This window comes from Alosa pseudoharengus, unplaced genomic scaffold, assembly GCF_046254945.1.
Source record: "Alosa pseudoharengus isolate Yale_2024_CS ecotype anadromous, Long Island Sound unplaced genomic scaffold, YU_APseudo_1.1 YU_APseudo_1.1_scf_17, whole genome shotgun sequence".
In the NCBI taxonomy this organism is placed as follows: Eukaryota; Metazoa; Chordata; class Actinopteri; order Clupeiformes; family Clupeidae; genus Alosa; species Alosa pseudoharengus.
Window position 1 is genome coordinate 34,978,723 of NW_027468640.1, and position 19,825 is coordinate 34,998,547.

At 45.9% G+C, this 19,825-nt stretch overlaps 1 protein-coding gene across 3 annotated transcripts; it reads left to right on the forward strand.

Annotated features, from left to right (window-relative positions):
• Positions 1-47: 47 nt before the first annotated feature.
• Positions 48-19,466, forward strand: tesk1b (testis associated actin remodelling kinase 1b). Of its 3 annotated transcripts, none has more exons than XM_076289381.1 (11): positions 48-247; positions 667-1,308; positions 9,259-9,380; positions 11,396-11,444; positions 11,586-11,732; positions 11,922-12,004; positions 14,388-14,472; positions 15,155-15,238; positions 17,049-17,135; positions 17,394-17,493; positions 17,786-19,466. In XM_076289381.1, the coding sequence occupies exons 2-11, from the start codon at positions 1,141-1,143 to the stop codon at positions 19,276-19,278; spliced, it is 2,418 nt and encodes an 805-aa protein (XP_076145496.1). In that variant the 5' UTR covers positions 48-247; positions 667-1,140; the 3' UTR covers positions 19,279-19,466. The 3 variants fall into 3 exon arrangements, with proteins under 3 accessions (XP_076145496.1, XP_076145500.1, XP_076145497.1); XM_076289385.1 differs by having other exon boundaries at positions 17,789-19,466; XM_076289382.1 differs by lacking the exon at positions 48-247 and adding an exon at positions 306-451.
• The last annotated feature ends 359 nt before the right edge of the window (positions 19,467-19,825 follow it).

The following is a 19,825-nucleotide window of genomic DNA, read 5'->3' on the forward strand; positions in this document are numbered from 1 at the left end:
TTGGAAGCAAGAGTCACGCTGCTCATTCGGTGCAGCAGACCATAGATAACCTACGACTCACGCTGCAGAGGCTCGAGCAGGCATCGAGTCGTGTTGGCGCGGGAGCAGCGGGGATGATTAATTAGTCAAATAAAAAAACTCGGTAACGTGACACGGGCACAGATAAGACACTAAGGGGAACGAATGACGAAGGTGTTTGGGGTCAAAGAGGATTCAAAACGTGTGGGAACATCTCTTTTCACATTAGGTAATTCCCCTTATGTTAGATTGTCCTGTTTAAACTATACCTTTAAAAATGCAATCGCGATGCTTCAAAGTCTGTCCTCGCTTTAAAAGTCGCGCAGTCGAGCTTAGACTTTGAGAGAGCTATTTATAATGCATCATGTTCAGTTATGGTAGCAGAAGACAGTGTTCACGTTGAAATGCTGGGGACTACATGTTTTCCGACATTGTAAGATCAGCCTTTTAAAGGTTTATGCGTCAAATCGCACGGTCATTTTTTTCTGGAATAATCACGGGAAAACAGTAGCAAGATCCAACCTCATAGGCGAACTATTATTTAAGATACAAAGTGTTGGTGTTGCCTTTAGTTCGGTTGGAGATTGTGCTGATTGAGAAGCATACTTTTATGTTTTTTATCATACTTTTTCTCTGTTTCTGTTGCAGGGGCGAGTCGTTTTCATGCAGCTGAGCAGGAGCCGAGTAGCCTAGTAGCCACGCATCATCTGGCGGAATGTCTGGCGTCTGTGGAAGTGAGGTATGCAAGCTGTGGTAGGGCCCGCTGTGCAGTCAGCAACTCGGCGCGTCGTGGGTGCGGTGGAGCACACCAGTGATGCACTTGCACTTCATCTCACTGGACGTGAGTGACGTTGGGCTCGGAACCAAACAAATTGGGCCAATGCCGGATGTCAAACGGCGTCTGAATAGCTCGCCAGAGTTAAAGTAGGAGATCGTGTGCCATCCAGACCGAAATGAAAACGAAGCAGGATTGTTTAAAGTCATATTCTGTTGTTTGAAACTTGGTCTTGTTGCGCGAAGGTAATTGCTGATCGCTCACGTAGCTTCGGACATGGGAAGTGTAAACACCGCCACTGAGTTCTGAGACTGAGTGCGCACTTGCCCCCCTCTGCAACGGCCAGGATGGACCGCGACGACCAGGAGGACGGATTGGACGGTCCAGTCCATGGACCCCACCGAATGAGGCCCTCCTCCTACCGAGCCCTCCGGAGCGCTGTGTCCAGCCTGGCGAGGATAGACGACTTTTTCTGCGAGAAAATTGGCTCGGGATTTTTCTCCGAAGTTTTCAAGGTAAGAGTCTCCCCATATCGCAGTTGCGGAGATTAAGTTTAGCCTACTTGTAAAACCCGTTGCATCTTATTCAATTGACATCGCGCAGACCGCCTTTTAAATACCCCCTTTACAGTCCGTTTTGCCGTGTTTGAGGCATGCACCATCAACATTTAGCAGCAGCAGGTGGCGCTTGTAGCCGGCCATCTGACACCTGAACACTGTACAGTTGAGCGAAGCCTTGAAACATGATAGGCATTTTTGACATGTGCAAAGGAACCCTTCCCTCTTTAATTCTGTATGAAGGAGAGCAGAAAGGTATGGAAAGAGGAATGGTAACGCACAGTGAGCCATTACCACGTCCTGGTCATGGCCTTGTGTGCCCCCTTTCCTGCCACCTGACTCCAATTCATGGTGATTTACTACAAATGAGCTAGCTCCTCCACTTTCATTAAGAGCAGCCCTTTTTAAAATGTCACTAGTGATAGAGCTGTGTATGTATGTGAATGGAGTGGACCAAGGCTGATGAAGGGGCAATAGATTGGATGGTTCAGTTAATAAGCCATGAGCCCGCCATGGTTGGCCCTTGTTTTTCTAAAGGTTGTCTGTGTGTTGGGGGGCTGTGATTCAGTCAGACTGAAATATTCTCTTTGTTAATGAAGTGTGTGTGTGTGTGTGTGTGTGTGTGTGTGTGTGGTGTTTGTTTGTTTGCATCTGCACATTGAAATGACTGACATTTAAAGTGTGTCCACAGTGTGGCTGCGAGGTCTAGATGTCTAGTTACACTGGTGCCCCTGATGAGCTAATCTTTGGGTCTGTGTTGGCAGCTGTGATTCAATCAGGGCTGAAATCTCCTCTGTGTGATGTGTTCAATGTGACCTTTAAGTGTTCAGACTCTAAACGGTGTAAATGAAAGGATTTACAGTTACAGTAGGTTTGTGTGAGTGAGTTGGATGCAGGGTAACCCAAGTAGGCTACATTTGCCCTCTACCTGAACCAAACAAAGTTGTCATTGTGTTCCCCTGAAAATATTTTAAATGAGGCCGTTTCAACACAGATTGCTTTTTAAAAGTAATTCTATGTCTAGTCGCTCTGAAATGTTCCAATATTATCTAGGAGATCCAATATTAGTTAAAGAGGTTATGTGTAGAATTCTGTAGGATTATCTTGAATGCACCGTTACGTGTGCACATTTCCATTGACTTGCATTCATAGCATTGAGGTTCAAACAGGATCTGAAGCTAGCATAGGGCTGTAGCATGCATATCTGGACTACACAGAACATTGTGTGAACCATTATTTCTTCACACTCTGTTGCTATTTTGGATATATTGAACAAATAAAAATTCACATAGCCACTTTAAGATCACAATAGCTCTGCTTAAACTAAATTTAATATGGACAGACACTCTTGACCACACTTGTCTGCTTGTTCAGATGTGTCCTTAGGTCCAGAGGGATGCCCTTTGCTGGCATATCAGCCTCTGTCTGAGGTTGGAGGGACCATCAGCACCATTGTGTGTGTGTGTGTGTGCGCGTGTGTGCGCCCTGGCAGTGGCTTCCGTTCCGTTGGTTTTGTTTTTCTAGAAGAGGAAGAGAAGAGTTAGCCAGAGTAGTGGGTATTAGATAGATAGATAGATAGATACTTTATTGATCCCCAGGGGAAATTCAAGAAATTAGGAAGGTTGGTTGAAGGAAGGTTGAACAACCCTTACATGCCTGCTGGAGACGTCTTGTTTGAACAAATCCCACAGGTTGTGTTTTTCTTGAATCTGCTGAGGCAAAACACGCCTTATGTGAAGGTTATACGCACACGTGCGCGCACACACACACACACACACACACACACACACACACACACACACACACACACACACATTACAGAATATGTATTGAAATATATGTGCATACAGCAATCCTGCACAAGCCAGACACACACACACACACTTTCTCATTTCTAAATGTTGCACACAGGGTTTGGAATTCAAGAATTGGATTCCAAGGAGCTCCTCAGTGTCCTTATTATTGGATATTTCTCATAAAGCCTGACAGCCCCATCCAATTTGCATGTGTGCACTGATCTTCAAGGATCCCTTCTCGGCGGGCCAGTAACTAACACAAGTGGATGACCTCACTGTTGAGCAGAAATGCACTTCCGTAGCTCATTAACCTATGGATTTCATAAGGCCTCCCTGACCTAGTTTCTGACCTAGAGTCGACACCACCGTGTGTGCACGCACCTACACCTGAGCTCCTTACAACACCTGAGCTCCCTGCAGAAGACGACACCCCCCGAGTGTCCTGCGTGCGCCCTGTTCCACCCCAGAGTGTCCTACGTGCGCCCTGTTCCACCCTGAGTGTCCTGCGCTGCGTGAGCCCTGTTCCGCCTGCGTGAAGCACATCAAGGGAACTCGACTGATCAACTAAGAAATGAGTAGAGGGCATGTAGGCTCTCTGTGAGTGATGTGTGGCTGTGTTTTGTTTGAGTGGGTTATTCTGCCTGTGTGTTTCTTTGCACATACATCTATGTATGTTGTTTTGATTTGTGTGTGTGTGTGTGTCTTTCTTTCTGGACTCACTCACTCACTCACTCACTCACTCACTCACTCACACTCTCACACACACACACACACCCTCTCTCTCTGTGCACCATGGACCCTTTGTGTGTGATGTGGTTTCATGGACCCATGTTTGTGCCTGTAAGGACTTGAGAACCCCTCCTAAGTGCATTTTCCCCCTGAGTTGGTGCTGACAGAAGACTGACACATGATGCATGGTTGTCATGTTGCATATCTGACATGGGCGTTAGAGACACTTCTGTATAGAGTTTGAAAATGATATGGACCTGATGTTTCTTTAGTTTTGTCACGTGCGAAGTGTAATAGCTGAGCTTTACAAAAGATTTAAGAGGACCACACACACACACACACACACACACACACACGCCTACATTGAGACTGAGGAAATGGTGGGTGTTATTTATATGAAAAGGATTATGTTTGGAAGGCCCTGTTTGTCTTGGATGTCTGACAGAACAGGAGCTTATGTGTGTGTGTGTGTGGGGTCTTGTCCAGTGGGGTCCAGCAAGACTCATGCTTTGGCTAAGTGTGTTTGTGTGTGTGGTAGCAGCCAGACACTTCACTTCACTTCTGAATTACTGAAGCTAGCAATTGTGGCCTTGGTTAGTACTTGGTCGGGAGACCTCCTTGGAAAAACGGAGTTGCTGCTTGAAGATCCCAATGTCCTAGTACAGTGGTGTGGCCACTGTGCTGCAGGAGATGTGGTTAAGATGTTAAACTGAGGTCCTAACTCACTGTGGTCATTAAAGATCCCATGGCACTTATCACAAAGGATGGGGGTTTTCCGGTGTCCTGGCTAAATACCCACCTGGCTCATTCAATAATAATATTAATAATGATTATTAGAGTTTATTTGATAAGGACCGATACAGTATACATAGACAAACTGAAAACAGTTATCTGATGCAAGTATCATAGTGTTTATAGCTAACACACATTTTTAATTCATGGACCTTTACTCTACTTTACTTTACACAGGGCAGGGAATGCTTACGGGACAAATGTGCCAAAATCTGGTATTTGTGCAAGCTGCTGTTCGTAAAAGTAAATGTCACAAACAGTTTTGTTTTTCATAGTAATTCACAGACGATCCTGGTCTGGGAAATGCAGACACACACACACACGCACATTGGGGGGAGAAATATTCCTATATTCCTATCCATCTTCTGGGGTCGGGATGTCACTAAGTAGCAACAAAGAGTTAAGAACCACTCTGATTGGCTGGGAGATTTTAAAACTAGTTCAACTTGACCTCACATCTCTCTTACATCTATCTCTTTTGTTTTCTTTTTTCAGTCTCCCCACATCCCAGTCTTTCTCTCCCTTTCCTGGCTCTGTCTGTCTGTCTGTCTGTCTGTCTGTCTGTCTGTCTGTCTGTCTGTCTGTCTGTCTGTCTGTCTGTCTGTCTGTCTGTCTGTCTGTCTGTCTCTCTGTCTCTCTCTCTCTCCCCCCTCCTTTGCCTGTCTGTCCCCTTCTCAGTTGCACTCTAGTCAGGGCTTGTGCTGTTGTCAGTCATTAAAAGGCCTTGTGTGTCTGTGTCTGTTTCCTGGAAAGAGGGAGTGTTTTAGTGCAAAACATCTTTAGGCTAAATGCTACTTTTCCCAAGTTTTATTCTTGTGTTGCATTTGCTCTGAATTATTTGTTTTTTTGTCACTGTGGTTTACATGTCCATATAAGTGTGTGTGTGTCACACTCATAGTGAGTGCTCTCCTGTACCTACTTTCCCCTAGTCTCCCCACACCCTGGATAAACACTGCCCATCCCCCCCCCACACACACTCCACACACTCCCCCAGGTAAGGTGTCAGGGGTAGATGTGGAGAAACTGACCTGTCGGGCTTGTGTTGACATGAAAAGTTGTGGAGAATGTTTTTGCTGTAGACCATGAAGACTGGTATGCACACACACACACACACACACACACACACACACACACACACACACACACACACACACACACACACTAGTTCAGGGTAGCTTGGCCATTGAATGTAAAATTTGTCTCAGCTTGCGCAGGTAGGTCCCACATTTTGTGGAGAGAGAGAGGGACTTTGTACAGTATATGACGTACAGAATGAGGAAACACAAGAGCGCAATGTTGATGAAATTACAGCTGTGAAATTACAGCTAGTGTAGCAGACGGGAAGAACCTGTCTCACTCTTGGGATCGATCCATCACTCCTCTAGCCATTCAGTCCAGCAGTCACCTGGTGTGTGATGTAGAGAAGTCTCCTTAAAAATAACACGGGAATGTGCTCCAAGTGTATATTGGGAATAGCGGCCATGTTTGGATGTTCTGTATAGTGGATGTCAGAAGTACGGCAGTAAAGAGCAATTATTTTCGCTGCAGCTGTCAATGATTTTCTGGATTAATCCATCAGTTTGGTTGATAAAATGACAGGAAATGGTGGAAAAAAGTCAATCTGTGCTATCCAAAGCCTGTCCTCAAATGCCTTGTTTTGTGCATATACGCCAACGATATTTAGTTTTCTGTCACAGAGGAGTGTGTAAAGGTGAAAATATTCAAGTTTAAGAAGACAATCAGAGAATTTAAGGTATTTCCCTTAATGCCACAAACCAATCAACCAATTACCAAAATGCGATTTGTGATTTAATTTAATAGTTGACAGCTAATGGAGTAAGTGAAGCAAGGCGCTAGTGCATAGTGGTTCTTCACTTGTGCACTATGTCATAAATGAGTGGAAGTTGCAATCCCAGGGCTAGTTGTCGTTTGAATGGGTGGTTTGTTAGTATTGCAGATTTGTGAGTGAGTGAGGGAGAGGGAAAGAGAGAGAAATGGAATGGAAGCTCCATGATGACCGTGTGTTCTTTTTGCGTTCCCTCCATCGCTCTTTTGTGCATACTTTTCTGTCGTTCTGTCTCTTCTTTCCCCTCTCTCACTGTAACCTTCTCTATCTCCGTCCAGAGGAGTTTGTAATTCACGGGGAATGAATCTGTAATCTGTGTCTCAGCATATTTCACCCCCTCTCCATCTCCTAATCCCCCTTTCCCCTCCTCCTCTCCTCTCCACTGCTGACCTTTCACCATTGACACAGTGATTTACAGCAGGAACAGTAGTAGAAAAGAGATGAGGGACTGTGTGTGTGTGGGAGAGTAAATATTATAGGAAAACTATGTGCAATATATGCCCTCTCATAGTGGGTTTAGGATTTCCTACACACACACAAACACACACACACGCACACAGTTGATTTGGAATCCCCCTGATGTTAGAAGCAAACAGATTAGCAACACTACAATGCATTTACATTTATTCAGTCATGTGTTAATCTTCTCCACAGCATGTCATCGCCTCTCACTAAGTGGCATGCACAGTGACGCACACATTTTCCTTCTCCACACAGAGCTGGTATTGAGTAGCCATCCCAAGTGTTGCTGAGTGCAAATTGGCTTGGATTAATCTCTGACTGTGTGTTTACTGAGGGAAAGCAGGCCAGCTCCTGGTCCGGCCGTAAGCGTGCTGCAGACCTAAGGCCACTCACACCATCTCTGCTCCGCTCCACTCTGCTCTGCTCCGTCAGCATCCCCACTCCGGTATTCCCAATCTCCCTACTCTACTCCACCCCATCAGCATTCCCAGTCTCCCCACTCCACTCCACCCCGTCAGCATTCCCAATCTCCTCACCCCGTCAGCATTCCTAGTCTCTGCATCCCACTCCTAGTTATACCCAGTGATTTGTTGTCTGTCGTCATTTTAGAGCGTTCAGTATTCAGGACTTGTATGATATGGGCAATAAATATACTTTCGAGTGTAATCACTCCCAACATCAGTTAGAGCGAGTGATAGCATAAAGTTAATGACTGTATTAATCTTGCGTGTGCTTTAAGAAGTCAATCATGTGGCATGGCAGAACATATACTGCACATCATAGACTTAATCCCTGCGTGACGGATTCATTTTCATTCATTCAACAGATCTGAATTAGAACTAATAATTATAATATACAGTACATAGCGTTGACTGAGTACCTGTGTTGTGTGGGACATGGCAGAGAGTGTAGTTTAAGCCTTTATTAATATGGAGGGAAAGCGTATGGGTGCCTGTCAACTGAGGCAGAAAGGATGTGTAAACCAGGTTATTTGTGCGTGTGGGTCCATGCAATGTTGATGGTGAGATGACCGGTGGATTTGGTAATGTTTGTGGTGGGACAGAGGTCTTCCCTGTGTCATTTTAAGTGTGTGTGTGCGCACATGTGTGGAAAAACACTATTGTAAGTAGTAGCATTAAAAATAAGTTTAAGTTTGATTATTTTTGTGTGTGCGTGCATGCGCGCTCAAGCTGGCCCCATATAGTTGAGCACATATTTCACAAAATCAGCAATATGCTATATTTATTCATCTTTTTACTGTCCTTTTTTTAATCAATAATATTATGCAGGGAAATATCTTTCCACTTTACCAGACTGTATGTGGTACATGTGCTATCTATGCCACAGGATATTTATTTGAGTTTATTTATTTATTTAAGAGTGGCAGGAAGTGAGTGGAAGAGAGATGAGGTCGGATTGGGGAAATTACCTCAGGTCAGATTTGAACCAGGATCCCTGTGGGCACCTGGACTCAAATGGATCCTGCAGCCTCTTGCACCACAGTGCTTCCCAAAGTTAATTATTTTTTAATCAGTGTTGATTATTTCGCTCTTTCAGAATTCCACTGTATTGCTAAGATAAATGCATGCAAGGGGCATGTCAAGGAAGGGAAAGATCTGTACTGAGCACTGTGGTACCACCTGGATATGGATTTCCACTCTGATTCCACAGCCGTCAGTAAACTGTGTGTAGGGCTTTGGATTTTGAACGCCATAGAGCTAACATTCCAAGGTTTTTAACAAATGAAAGTAGATCTTCAAAGTCTCAAAGGGGTGTGGTAGCCAGATGGGGTGGATGTAGCATTGCTTCAACCTTAAGTAACTTCTTTAATCAAATTGAACTTTAATTGATTAAACCTCATAAATCCTTACCCTGGTACAACCACTTATTCACTTTAGTGCCCTTCATTCATTGCTTCATCCCAATTAAGACTAAAAGCTTGGGAAGCTATATGTTGGCAGTTCTTGGCGGAGGCAGGCATGTAAGTCATCACTTTCCACAATGAATTGCACCACTGTGAGAGGGAGAGTGTGGTGGCCTTTTTAAGCATGAAGTAAAGACTTTAATCATGAGGGTTTTGATCAGATAAAGCGGCATGTAAAAGCAGGCCTGTGTAAACTGTTGTCTCATGAAAGGTGCTCTGTGTTAAGTGTGGCGAGGATGTGTGTGCGTGTGTGCGCGTGTGTGCGTGTGTGTGTGTGGAGGGCAGCTGAAGAGCCTCTCAGAGGAAAGCTGGTAATGACAGTAGTCTCCCCCCCCCTTCTCTCCTCATGCTCTGTTCAGGTGCAGCATAGGATAAGTGGCCAGGTGATGGCGTTGAAAATGAACACGATGGCCTCCAACAGAGCCAATATGCTGAAGGAGGTGCAGCTCATGAACCGCCTCTGCCACCCCAACATCCTGAGGTGAGTACACTCAACTCACATACTTAAACTTAGACATGCCAACCCAGCATCTTTAGGTGAGTATACTCACATCACAGACTAACCCCACCTCATCTCACACAACCACACCTCACCTCACAGACTAACCCCACCTCACCTCACACAACCACACCTCACCTCACAGACTAACCTCACCTCACACAACCACACCTCACCTCACCTCACACAACCACACCTCACCTCACACAACCACACCTCACCTCACACAACCACACCTCACCTCACACAACCACACCTCACCTCAACATTCTAACCCCAATCTCCTCTAGTGGTGAGTACACTCAACTTGCATACGTAGGCATTGCCAACCCAACTCTACTCACTACTGAAGTTCAAACATGCTGCTCCTGCATCCTAATGAGTATACTGCACTGGCTGTCACCTACATAAACATGCCCTCATTCTTATCTAATTAGACTGCCCACAGCACTCACATAGTTATACATGCTCCAAAATTTGCATTCCTAGAATCAAGATTCAACCACTACCATGCCACTTTTCCCCTAAACATTAGTGTTCAGAAATACTTAACCACGTACTTCACACTTCCTGTTCAAATATTCCTCCACTGCCTGTACCATCTGCATGCCTGAGAGAATAGCACACTCGCTAGTATGTTTTTATCAATTAACAACATGCAAAGTGCAGAAAACAAGAATACCTTAACTGATTTCTCTATTTGAGAAATAATTTTGACTATCTAAATGTGACATTTTCTATTTACCGGTATACATTTAAAGGCAATCACTTTCAAAATACTGTAGAGCTGTGTATCCCCTCCCCCTCCCCCCTGACTGGCAGAGCTGGCAACCAGGATGCTGAAACACTACTGACTTTGTGATTAGTAGATAGATGGAGGGTTGTGCATCAGGCCAAAACACAACATGACAACATCAACATCAGTTGAGGGGTACAACTTCACTTTTTAAATGACAATATCCTGGCCGGACTACTGTTGTCAGTGATATAAGTATTTGAAATGAACATGATTTCTTAATGTCTAGTGACGTGTCAGGGCCATTTTATGATTAATTGAAATACATTTCTTACATACGGCAAAAAAATGCCTAAAACCTTTGCGTAGTACTTGATGTCATTTCTTTTCCCTGGTATGCTCTTCTCTTTCCATCCCAACTCCAATGCCTAAACAAGGTTGTGACTGAACTGTTTCATGGATCTCGTATTCTTATGTTTCAATAGGTTACTAATCATATTTGGCATATTTAATTCAGCTTGACGCAACTTGCCACACACTGGAGTTGCAAAATGTTTGGCATTGTTTCGGTACATTTCCCACCACATTGGCGTAGACAATAAAGAGAGCAACTGAGAAATGTCTGCAGAGCCATTAATCACCAAGTTGGTCATTAGTCACAGAACCGCTGTGTTTGGGAATGTGAGCAGTGCATTATGATATATGTGTGTGTGTGTGTGTGTGTGTCTCTCTCTCGCCCGCCAATGCAAACATGTGCACCCATACTCTGAAAGTGTGGGTGTGTGTGTCATCATAAAAGTATGATTGTGTGTAATGGAGAAATTGATTGTTCTGCTTTTGCTGTCAAAGTGTATGTGTTCACTGCTTTTAAAATGGGCATAGTGCCAGCTGTCAGTTCTCCTTGGCTTGCGAGGTGGTTTAAGTTTTTGACCAGCTGTGGCATGTATGTGAGGAGACTCATTAAAACTTCAGAAATTGTGCTTCTTAGCACCCGCAGGGTATGTGTGTCGTTTCCCAGTTTTACACACACACACACACACACACACAGACACACACAGACACAGACAAACACACACTTGACCCACATTCTTGTGTGGTGGGATCCTGAAGGAACTTGTCACTGTTTTTTTTTCTTCTTCTTTTTTTTTGTCAGCACAAGGCTGTGTGTGTGCATGTCTGTGTGTTTATGTGTGTTTTGCTTTGAAACTGAGATGTCGGTGATTGTGTGTGTGTGTGTGTGTGTGTCTGTTTCTCTGTGCAGGTTTGTGGGTGTGTGTGTTCATGAGGGCCACCTGCACGCTCTGACTGAGGTATTAACTCCTGACACACACCATCATTAAACACACACACTGACCATAACAGGTGTGTTGTGTTAGGTACACACCAAATGTAATTATTCTGGACACTAATATATGTGTGTGTGTGTGGTTGTGTGTGTGTGTGTGTTGCAGTATATTAACGGGGGGAACTTGGAGCAGCTGTTGGACAGTGAGATAATGTTGCCATGGGCAACAAGGATCAACCTTGCGCTGGACATCAGCAAAGGTCTGCAGTACTTGCACAGTAAAGGAATATTTCACCGGGACCTGACGTCAAAGGTAGAGACATGCGCACACGCACACACACACACACACACACACACACACACACACAGACATTCCTTCTCTTATCTGACAGGCTAAGGTATTTGACCTTTGCCCTACGGCTCTCTGCTTCATTGTGCGTGTGCGCGTGTGTGCGTGTGCGTGTGTGTGTGTGTCCGTACATGTCTGTACCTGTGTGTGTAGAACTGCCTGGTGCGCTGGGAGGCCGGCCTGTGCACTGCTGTGGTGGGGGACTTTGGTCTCGCTGAGAAGATTCCGGACTGCAGGTCAGTAAACTCCTCAATCCAATGCTCCTGATAAGATCCCCAATCAGATAGGCGACCTCGACACCCTTCTCATCCTCCTCCCTTTTCCTCTTTCTTCTCCTTCACTCGCTCTAGCTCTTGCTCTCACACCCTCTCTAACTCCCCTTATGTCTGTCTGTGTACATCTACACTGTGTCTTCAGTGTTCTCGATCTACTCATACATCCCAGTACATTTGCACTCTGGGGTTTGGCTCGTTAGTTGTCCCCAATCTTCAGGGCAGACATTTCTACATTTGTGTGTTTGTGTAGGGAAGTCTGTGCGGTGTTATTTGTTTATGTAGGGAGAGATGGCGGGTGGGAGGTGGGTGTTTATGTAGGGAGAGATGGGAGGTGGGTGTTTATGTAGGGAGAGATGGCGGGTGGGAGGTGGGTGTTTATGTAGGGAGAGATGGCGGGTGGGAGGTGGGTGCATAGCTTTCTAACATCCGCCCCACTGTGTCTGTTTATGTTGCTGAGATTTCTGCTTAGGTCTTTTAATCATCTACACACGTACACGTACACATACACACCACACTAGTGTTGTAGTACTTGACAGCAATTGACAGTATTTTTTACTTGGTCTCGCTTGGACATGGAGGACTCAAGGTTTTTCTAGGTATTTCTAGACCAGACGGCTATTTCACAATGTATTTGTTTTTTTTTTTAACACAATACTGTGATTGGATATAAAATGTCCTGTGCTCAAATGCACCTGGGCCTCTTTCATCATTTGAAAGAGATGTTCCTTTTCTTAACGGCTGTCCCTGCTCACCCTTCACACGCGTGCAGCTGACTACGGGACACAGGTGAAGATGAAGGAGAAGAAGCTGTTGTGTTCTGGGATCGAGCAGATGGTGTCGGCCAAATCCTCTGGCATAAAAGTTGGCTCTGGTCTTGTGTTGGACTTGATTTGGTCTTAACTCTTGTCTTAGTCTCGATACACTCTGGACTTGGTCAGGAGTTGGTCTTTCTTTAGTTGGTCTTGACTGCAACACTGACACACACACACACACACACACACACACACACACACACACACACACACACACACACACACACACTGACAATGTCTCTCCCTCACACTCATAAGCACACACAGCTATCTCTCAGTCCCTTAAATGCCCAGAGCCATAATATTTCCACCCAACAGTGTGTGTGCGTACGTGCGTGCCATATGAAGGGCTCACGCACGCACACACACACTCCGGACCCTCGGACAGATTTCCCAAAAGCGTCTGAAACACGTGACCCCTCCAGTGAGTGGAGCAGACGTGAGACGTGATCTGTGCCGTGAGTCAGCGAGGAGACCACAGAATCCCTGTCAGCCGTCTCACTTGCGTCTCGGTGCATCGCCAGGCGCTCGCGTAATACTGGAATAGATCTCAAGATAGATTTCACCGTGAATAGACATGATGCCCGGAATGCTACCGCTGTGGGGGGGTGTATTTTAAAGTGCTCTTTGGGATTCGGTAGCACAATAGCCAGATGTTTGCATTTGAATAAGAATAGTTAGCTATTATGTGCTGTGCACAACTTGTTTGCATGCTCACACACATGCACGCACCGCACGAACTGCACGCACCACACACACACACAGCTGCTCTGAGACAACAGATGTTGTCAAAGCCAGGTGTGTGTGTGTGTGTGTGTGTGTGTGTGTGTGTGTGTGTGTGTGTGTGTGTACATAGAAGTGGTGTGTTTCCACCCTCTGTTTGCAAACCCACACTGTGTGTGTGTGTGAGAGAAACAGAGAGAGAGAGTGATGGAGAGAGACTTGGAGGGAAAGGAGGGGGTAGTGGGTAGATATACTGAGTTTTTTGGTAAGCCATCCAAATAAGGTCAAACTATTCCATCCCAAGCTCTCGCACTCTCTCCCTCTCCCTCGCTTTTTCTCTACTTCCCTAACCGTGTTTACACTGGGGGCTGTAATTCTGTCTGAGCTCTCTCTCTCTCTCTCTCTCTCTCTCTCTCTCTCTCTCTCTCTCTCTCTCTCTCTCTCTCTCTCTCTCTCTCTCTCTCTCTCTCTCTCTCTGTCTTGTGTCCTCGTCCATTGCTCTACCTTTCTCTAACCGTCTCGCTCCATTTCTTTCTCTCTTTCTCTCTCTCTCTCACTCTCTTCCTCTCCCTTGTGCCCCATGTCTTGAGTCTCGTTCCATTTCTGTTGGAGATGACAGTGAGCACGCAGAAAGCCCCACGTTCCCAACTGCATACTTACCAGTACAAAAACAAATGTCACAATACTAAAGAGTGTTTCCTCTCCCTCTACCCCCCCCCAGTCTCAAACCACTCAGTACTCTGGCCTATTCCAGCACAGGCTGGTTCAGTGATGGTCTCAGAGCGTGTGTGTGTGTTTTCATTCCTCAGTGACTGCTCAAACAGGCTGGGCATCGTAGGCTCCCCCTACTGGATGGCACCAGAAGTGCTGCGAGGAGAGCCATACAATGAGAAGGTAGGCCACAACAATACCTCTCTATCATAATAGCCTTGCTCCAGCTGCCGGCCCAGTGCTAGCTAAGGCTATGGTCTGGCTTACTGGTGTTAATAGCCCAGTTGTTGACAGAGACTGGAATACAGTCTGAAAAGCCAGCAATTTGTTCTAGCAGTCCAAGTCTGACAGACTTATATACACACACACACACACACACACACACACACACACACACATACACGCCAAAGGGGTCTAGGGCATAGATGGTTATTAAATTAGGGCTAGCAAGAAAATCAATCAGCGAATGATTTCTGTGGAATGCTGATGCATGACTCTGGCTACAGACACACTGTGAATACTGGCAGGCAAAGTGTGCACTGTAAACACTAACTGCAGGTATGGTAAATGATTGGAGCTGAAGTGTTTAGTTCAGCATGAGCACATTATAAAGACTTTCAGAATACTGGCCTAAAGAGCACTTGAAACCAGCACACTTGCTGTTTAAACAATCACATGCTTTGTTACTGACGTACAGTACTGCATCCAGTTTCAGATTCAGATTCTGTGTAGAATGTGTGTGTTTTACATGTATGTTAAGTCAGATTGACCAGTGTGACTTGTGCATTGGGCCTATTCAGCTGCCATCAATACACAGTCTTTGAAGTGTGTGTTTGTGTGTGTTTGTGTTCCTTTTTCTATTCAGGTGGATGTCTTTGCATTCGGAATCATTCTCTGTGAGATCATTGGGCGAATCAAGGCTGATCCAGACTTCTTGCCTCGCACTGAGGTAAAATCGTTCCCTCTCTCACACACAAACACACACACACACACACACACACACACGTGTACCGACTACAACATTATGTGTAATTGCCTTTAATAGTCTACACAGACATAGCACAGGTTATTTTGAGCCCATTTTGGGTGATTTTGTGCAGATAGCTCCACTTTCTATGGTGGGATTTGATATTAGATAAGGGAAATCATGTACACAGCACCCAGGAAACAAATAAATTCTGGTACAGTTTTGGCACGTGTGTGTACGTGTGCAAAATGACCCCAAGTCAGGCTTCCTTAGCACCTCAGAGTGGTACCTGGTGCATGCTAGCATTGTGGGGCACTAGACATTCTACTAGTCATGCTAAGTGGATGGACTAGAATAGATGATTGATTCCTATCTACCAGGATTGGTGTCCAAATAATCCTGTAAAGGGAAAACATGTAGTATAAAGAAACAGATGGGGGGGGGGGGGGGCGGGTGTGCTGTGTGCATTCTGTACATATAATCAGACTCTACAATTTAATAGAAGCAAATAATGTTGGATCATCTGGAAACTATTTTGTAGCAACTACACAACGGACATTCAGTACTGGTCAAAGTCGAGCCGATAAGTGATGCAAGGCTGCTGTTCTGCCGTGCCGTCTGTGCATTAGCTGGATGAAATGAAACCCTGGCCTGATCCAGGACTGAGATGAACTTTATGGTTCTGTTTCAACTCTGCCCCTTGATAATACATCTCCAACTGATGTATGCAGGTTACATAATGAGCAAAGTGCCCATGCTTGGTAATGAATTTAGTGTGTGTGTGTGTGTGTGTGTGTGATAAAAATGATTCACCAAGTGCACCTTAAGTGCATATAGCTTTGGGCTAAGGCCTGTACCCTCATTATCTTTCACATTTTAATCAGTATCAACACCGGTACACCAGTGCCCAACAGTACCCTTTTGTGTATACTTTACTCTGTCTGAATATGTAACAGTAACAGCTGGGTCATGACCAGAGAAATTGGTGGCTGCCAAGTTTAATCGGGGACAATTTTATATTTGTGACTCCATGGCAAAACCAGTCAGAAGCTGCACATTGCTGTTTTATTTTTAGATTTATGTCGATGTAGAATGTGTGTGCTTAGATGGTCAAATATAAAATTTTGGTATAATTTCAGTACACTGGGTCAGAAAAACAAAACTTGCAACAGCGCCAAATGATGCAGTGGCCAAAAGTATATTACATCTGTAATGGTTTGCCACACTAGGTCTCCTTGCTCACCCAGATGTGTCTCCGGTGCTGAAATTTGGCACGGGTTGATTTAATATGAAGCAGTAGTAGTAGGACCAATGTAATTCGGTGGATACAAATGAAAGTACAGAGTTTGGTTTCCAATCCTTACTCGTACACATGGCCACAGTGACCTCTGGTGGCCTTTCCCTGCCAATACCTCTTCTTGCCCCTCTAGCCAAGCATGTCTTACTGCGACCTGTAGGACGATGCAGTTGGACACCCATATCCAACTGCTATGGCAGAATACGATGCTCATCAATCAACTTAACATCAATTCCTCGTTCATCTGCCAAAGGCAATGTGGATACACTGGCTGACAATGCAGATTACAAGTGAAGGGTTTCTGTTGGGTGTCTGATCCCGCTTTAAGGTAACTGAGGGGAGTGGGCGGGGCATCATGGCGTAGCAGTTGGATGTGGATATCCAGCTGTCCTTCGTACAGGTCATAGCCAGGCTGGCTCTTTTCCCAAAGTCAAGCGATATAATTAATCGGTGTTGATCTCTCTATCTATTTGGTGTGATTGCTCACGTCTGCAGGACTTTGGGCTGGACGCGGCAGCGTTTGAACTTATGGCGGGGGACTGCCCACCAGGCTTCCTCGCCCTGGCTGTTGTCTGCTGCAGTGTAAGTCTCACTCACACTCACTCACTCATTCACTCATTCACTCACAGGCACTCACTCACACACACAATCTGAATCCGATTCTCTCTCAGTCCTTATTAGTTAGCCTAGGAGTGCAAGTAAAGTCAATGTAAAATGAGGCCCAGTAATTAAAAAATATTAATATATATAATAAAAAGTAATTAAAAAGATGTAATAGAAATGGACTGTACAGAAGAGAACTCCTCCTCTGCTCCTCTCCTCCTCCCTCTCTCCCCTCAGATGGATGCTTCAGGTCGTCCCTCGTTCTCCACGCTGGTGTGTGAGCTGGAAGAGCTGCAGGGGCAGGGGGAAGCTCGAGATGAGCTGCCTCATAAAGAGGGTGAGACGCACACACACACGCACGCACGCGCACACACACACACACACACACACACACAGGATGAACGCGTCCACTCCAGTGTTTTTTTTTTTTTGTGAACAATAAAAAAAAGTTTTGTAAATAAGTGGTCTAACTGGTAAATGTGTATGGTATGTTGGTATATGGTCTACTGGTGTATTTTTGTTTTGTTGGGTGTTTGCTGTGTGAGTGATTTGTTGCCTTCAGCTTTCCAATCCTCCACTTCAGCCGTTTGTAAAGCAGTTTTTTTCCCTCCTTCTCTGTCCTCCTTTAGCAGACGCTACAGCCTCTCTTGATCTCATCATGGAGAGGAGGCGGTCCCTCTGTTGCCCTGGCGACCCTCACCTGTCCTACAGCCAATCAGACATGCTGTCCCTGACCACACCCCCTCGACTGACCCAGCCCTCTCCCCAGACAGTACCCCTGACTCGGGTCAACCCCTTCTCCCAGAGAGAAGACTTGAAGGGGGGCCGGATCAAGCTCTTCGACACGCCCAGCAAGTCTGTCATCTCGTTGACCTTTGACCTTCCTCCGCCCCCCGACCCGTCCGACCCGATCCACTGTGGACGAAACTCTCCGAGGGCCCACCGGCGCACCCAGTCGCTGCCGTGCAACCCCCCTCTTACCCTCCTGCCCAACGGGGCGCCGCCAGCATGCCCCACCGAGAACAGGACGGATGCTCCAAACAGTGACCGTGAGACGGACTCAGCAAACGAAAGCACTGCATGTGGCATCTTACCAGACAGAGTTGACGTGGACCCAGCCAGGCCTGTGGAGCGGTCTCCCCGTGTGGGGAAAGAGGCAGACGCTGAAAGTCCAGCTGTCCACGCCATACCCCATGGGATGGAGCTGGACTCGTGTGCTGATGACCCGCGCTCCATGAGCTTAGCTCTAGCGCTCATTAGCACCGTTGCAGATATACGTCACACGGCTGCTGCGGACCAATCACAGGAGGCAGTGGCCGATGGGGAGACTCTGAATGGGGCAGTGGAAGACGTGGATCTAGGCAGCCCAGGAGGCATGGGAAAGGGGGGTGGTGAGCACGGAGAAAGGGAAGAGGAGACCAGTGCACAGGCCCCAGTGGACGACTCTGGCCTGGAGTTCCCCTCCCTGGAACTAGTGATGGAGGAGGAGGGGGAGGAGGGGGAGGGAGATGAGACTGACGTTTCTGGGGAGCCGATGGACTGCAGGGCCTCCCCTGAGCCACCAGAGGGCACTGCTGACAAACAATTGCACCTGGACACTAGCACTACGTCTCGAACTCCAGGCGACCCTGAGAAGCAGCCTCCAAAAGACTGCAGTGGTGCTTCCTCCAAGGCACTAGAGGGTGCTGGTAGACCTTTGAATCTAGATGATAACATTCCTTTTGGCGCACTAGATAGTAGTGGAGTGGAGTCTCTCTCAAATGGCTGGAGTTCCCCCCTCTCCAATAGCCCTCCTTCTTCAGACACTCATGAGAACAACAACGGCCCAATCACACGGCCTGTGGGTTGGGGAGGTGGGACCAACGGCTACCACCCCACCCCCACGAGCACCACCCAGACTCCGTTCGACAGTCCTTCACCTGAGTACGATGAGGTAATTTCCTGCCCCGGTTGCTGTCTGGCTGGTCTGAGACTGCCGTCACTCTGCATCCGCACGCCCACCTCCCGCTCCACGGCAGCCTATAAAAATCTCAACAGAGACGCCACAGCCAATCAGGGACTGCTCTGTCCAGCTCCGCCCACAAGTAAACGCCCAGCTCTGAATGCGCAGAAGAATGTGTGAGGGTGACTTTATGGACTTTAGTGAGCGCGCTGGTTTGAATTGATGTTGTACAGTCTGCATTTTCTTCTAAAGCACCTGCATTATAAATATTATTGAATTGTTTGTTTTTGTTTTTTGAGATGGGAAAATTTATTTTGTTTTCATGACTGGGTTGGATTGAATTGAATAAATAAAGAGACTTGACTTGCCATCTTTAGAGTCGTTTTCTGCCTGAAAGCAATCCTCAGAAATGTGTGATAATTATTTGTGTTTGTGTGTGTTGTGTACATTCATTCATACATGCACATCATGATGTTATATATGAAGATCTTACTCATATAGTTTAAGCACAGAAGCAAAATTAAAATGTATTTTAAAATGTATTTTATATTCGATGAATGATTCAAAATTGAATATGGATACCAGCAGATGGTGATATCTGCTCCTTCATGTTACCTAGATATATAGATGGATAGATACTTTATTGATCCCCCAGGGGAAATTCAAGAAACCTGTTTCTTCAAGTAATTCGTCATAATCGATGCATTCTTTCATTTCAACGGAACTC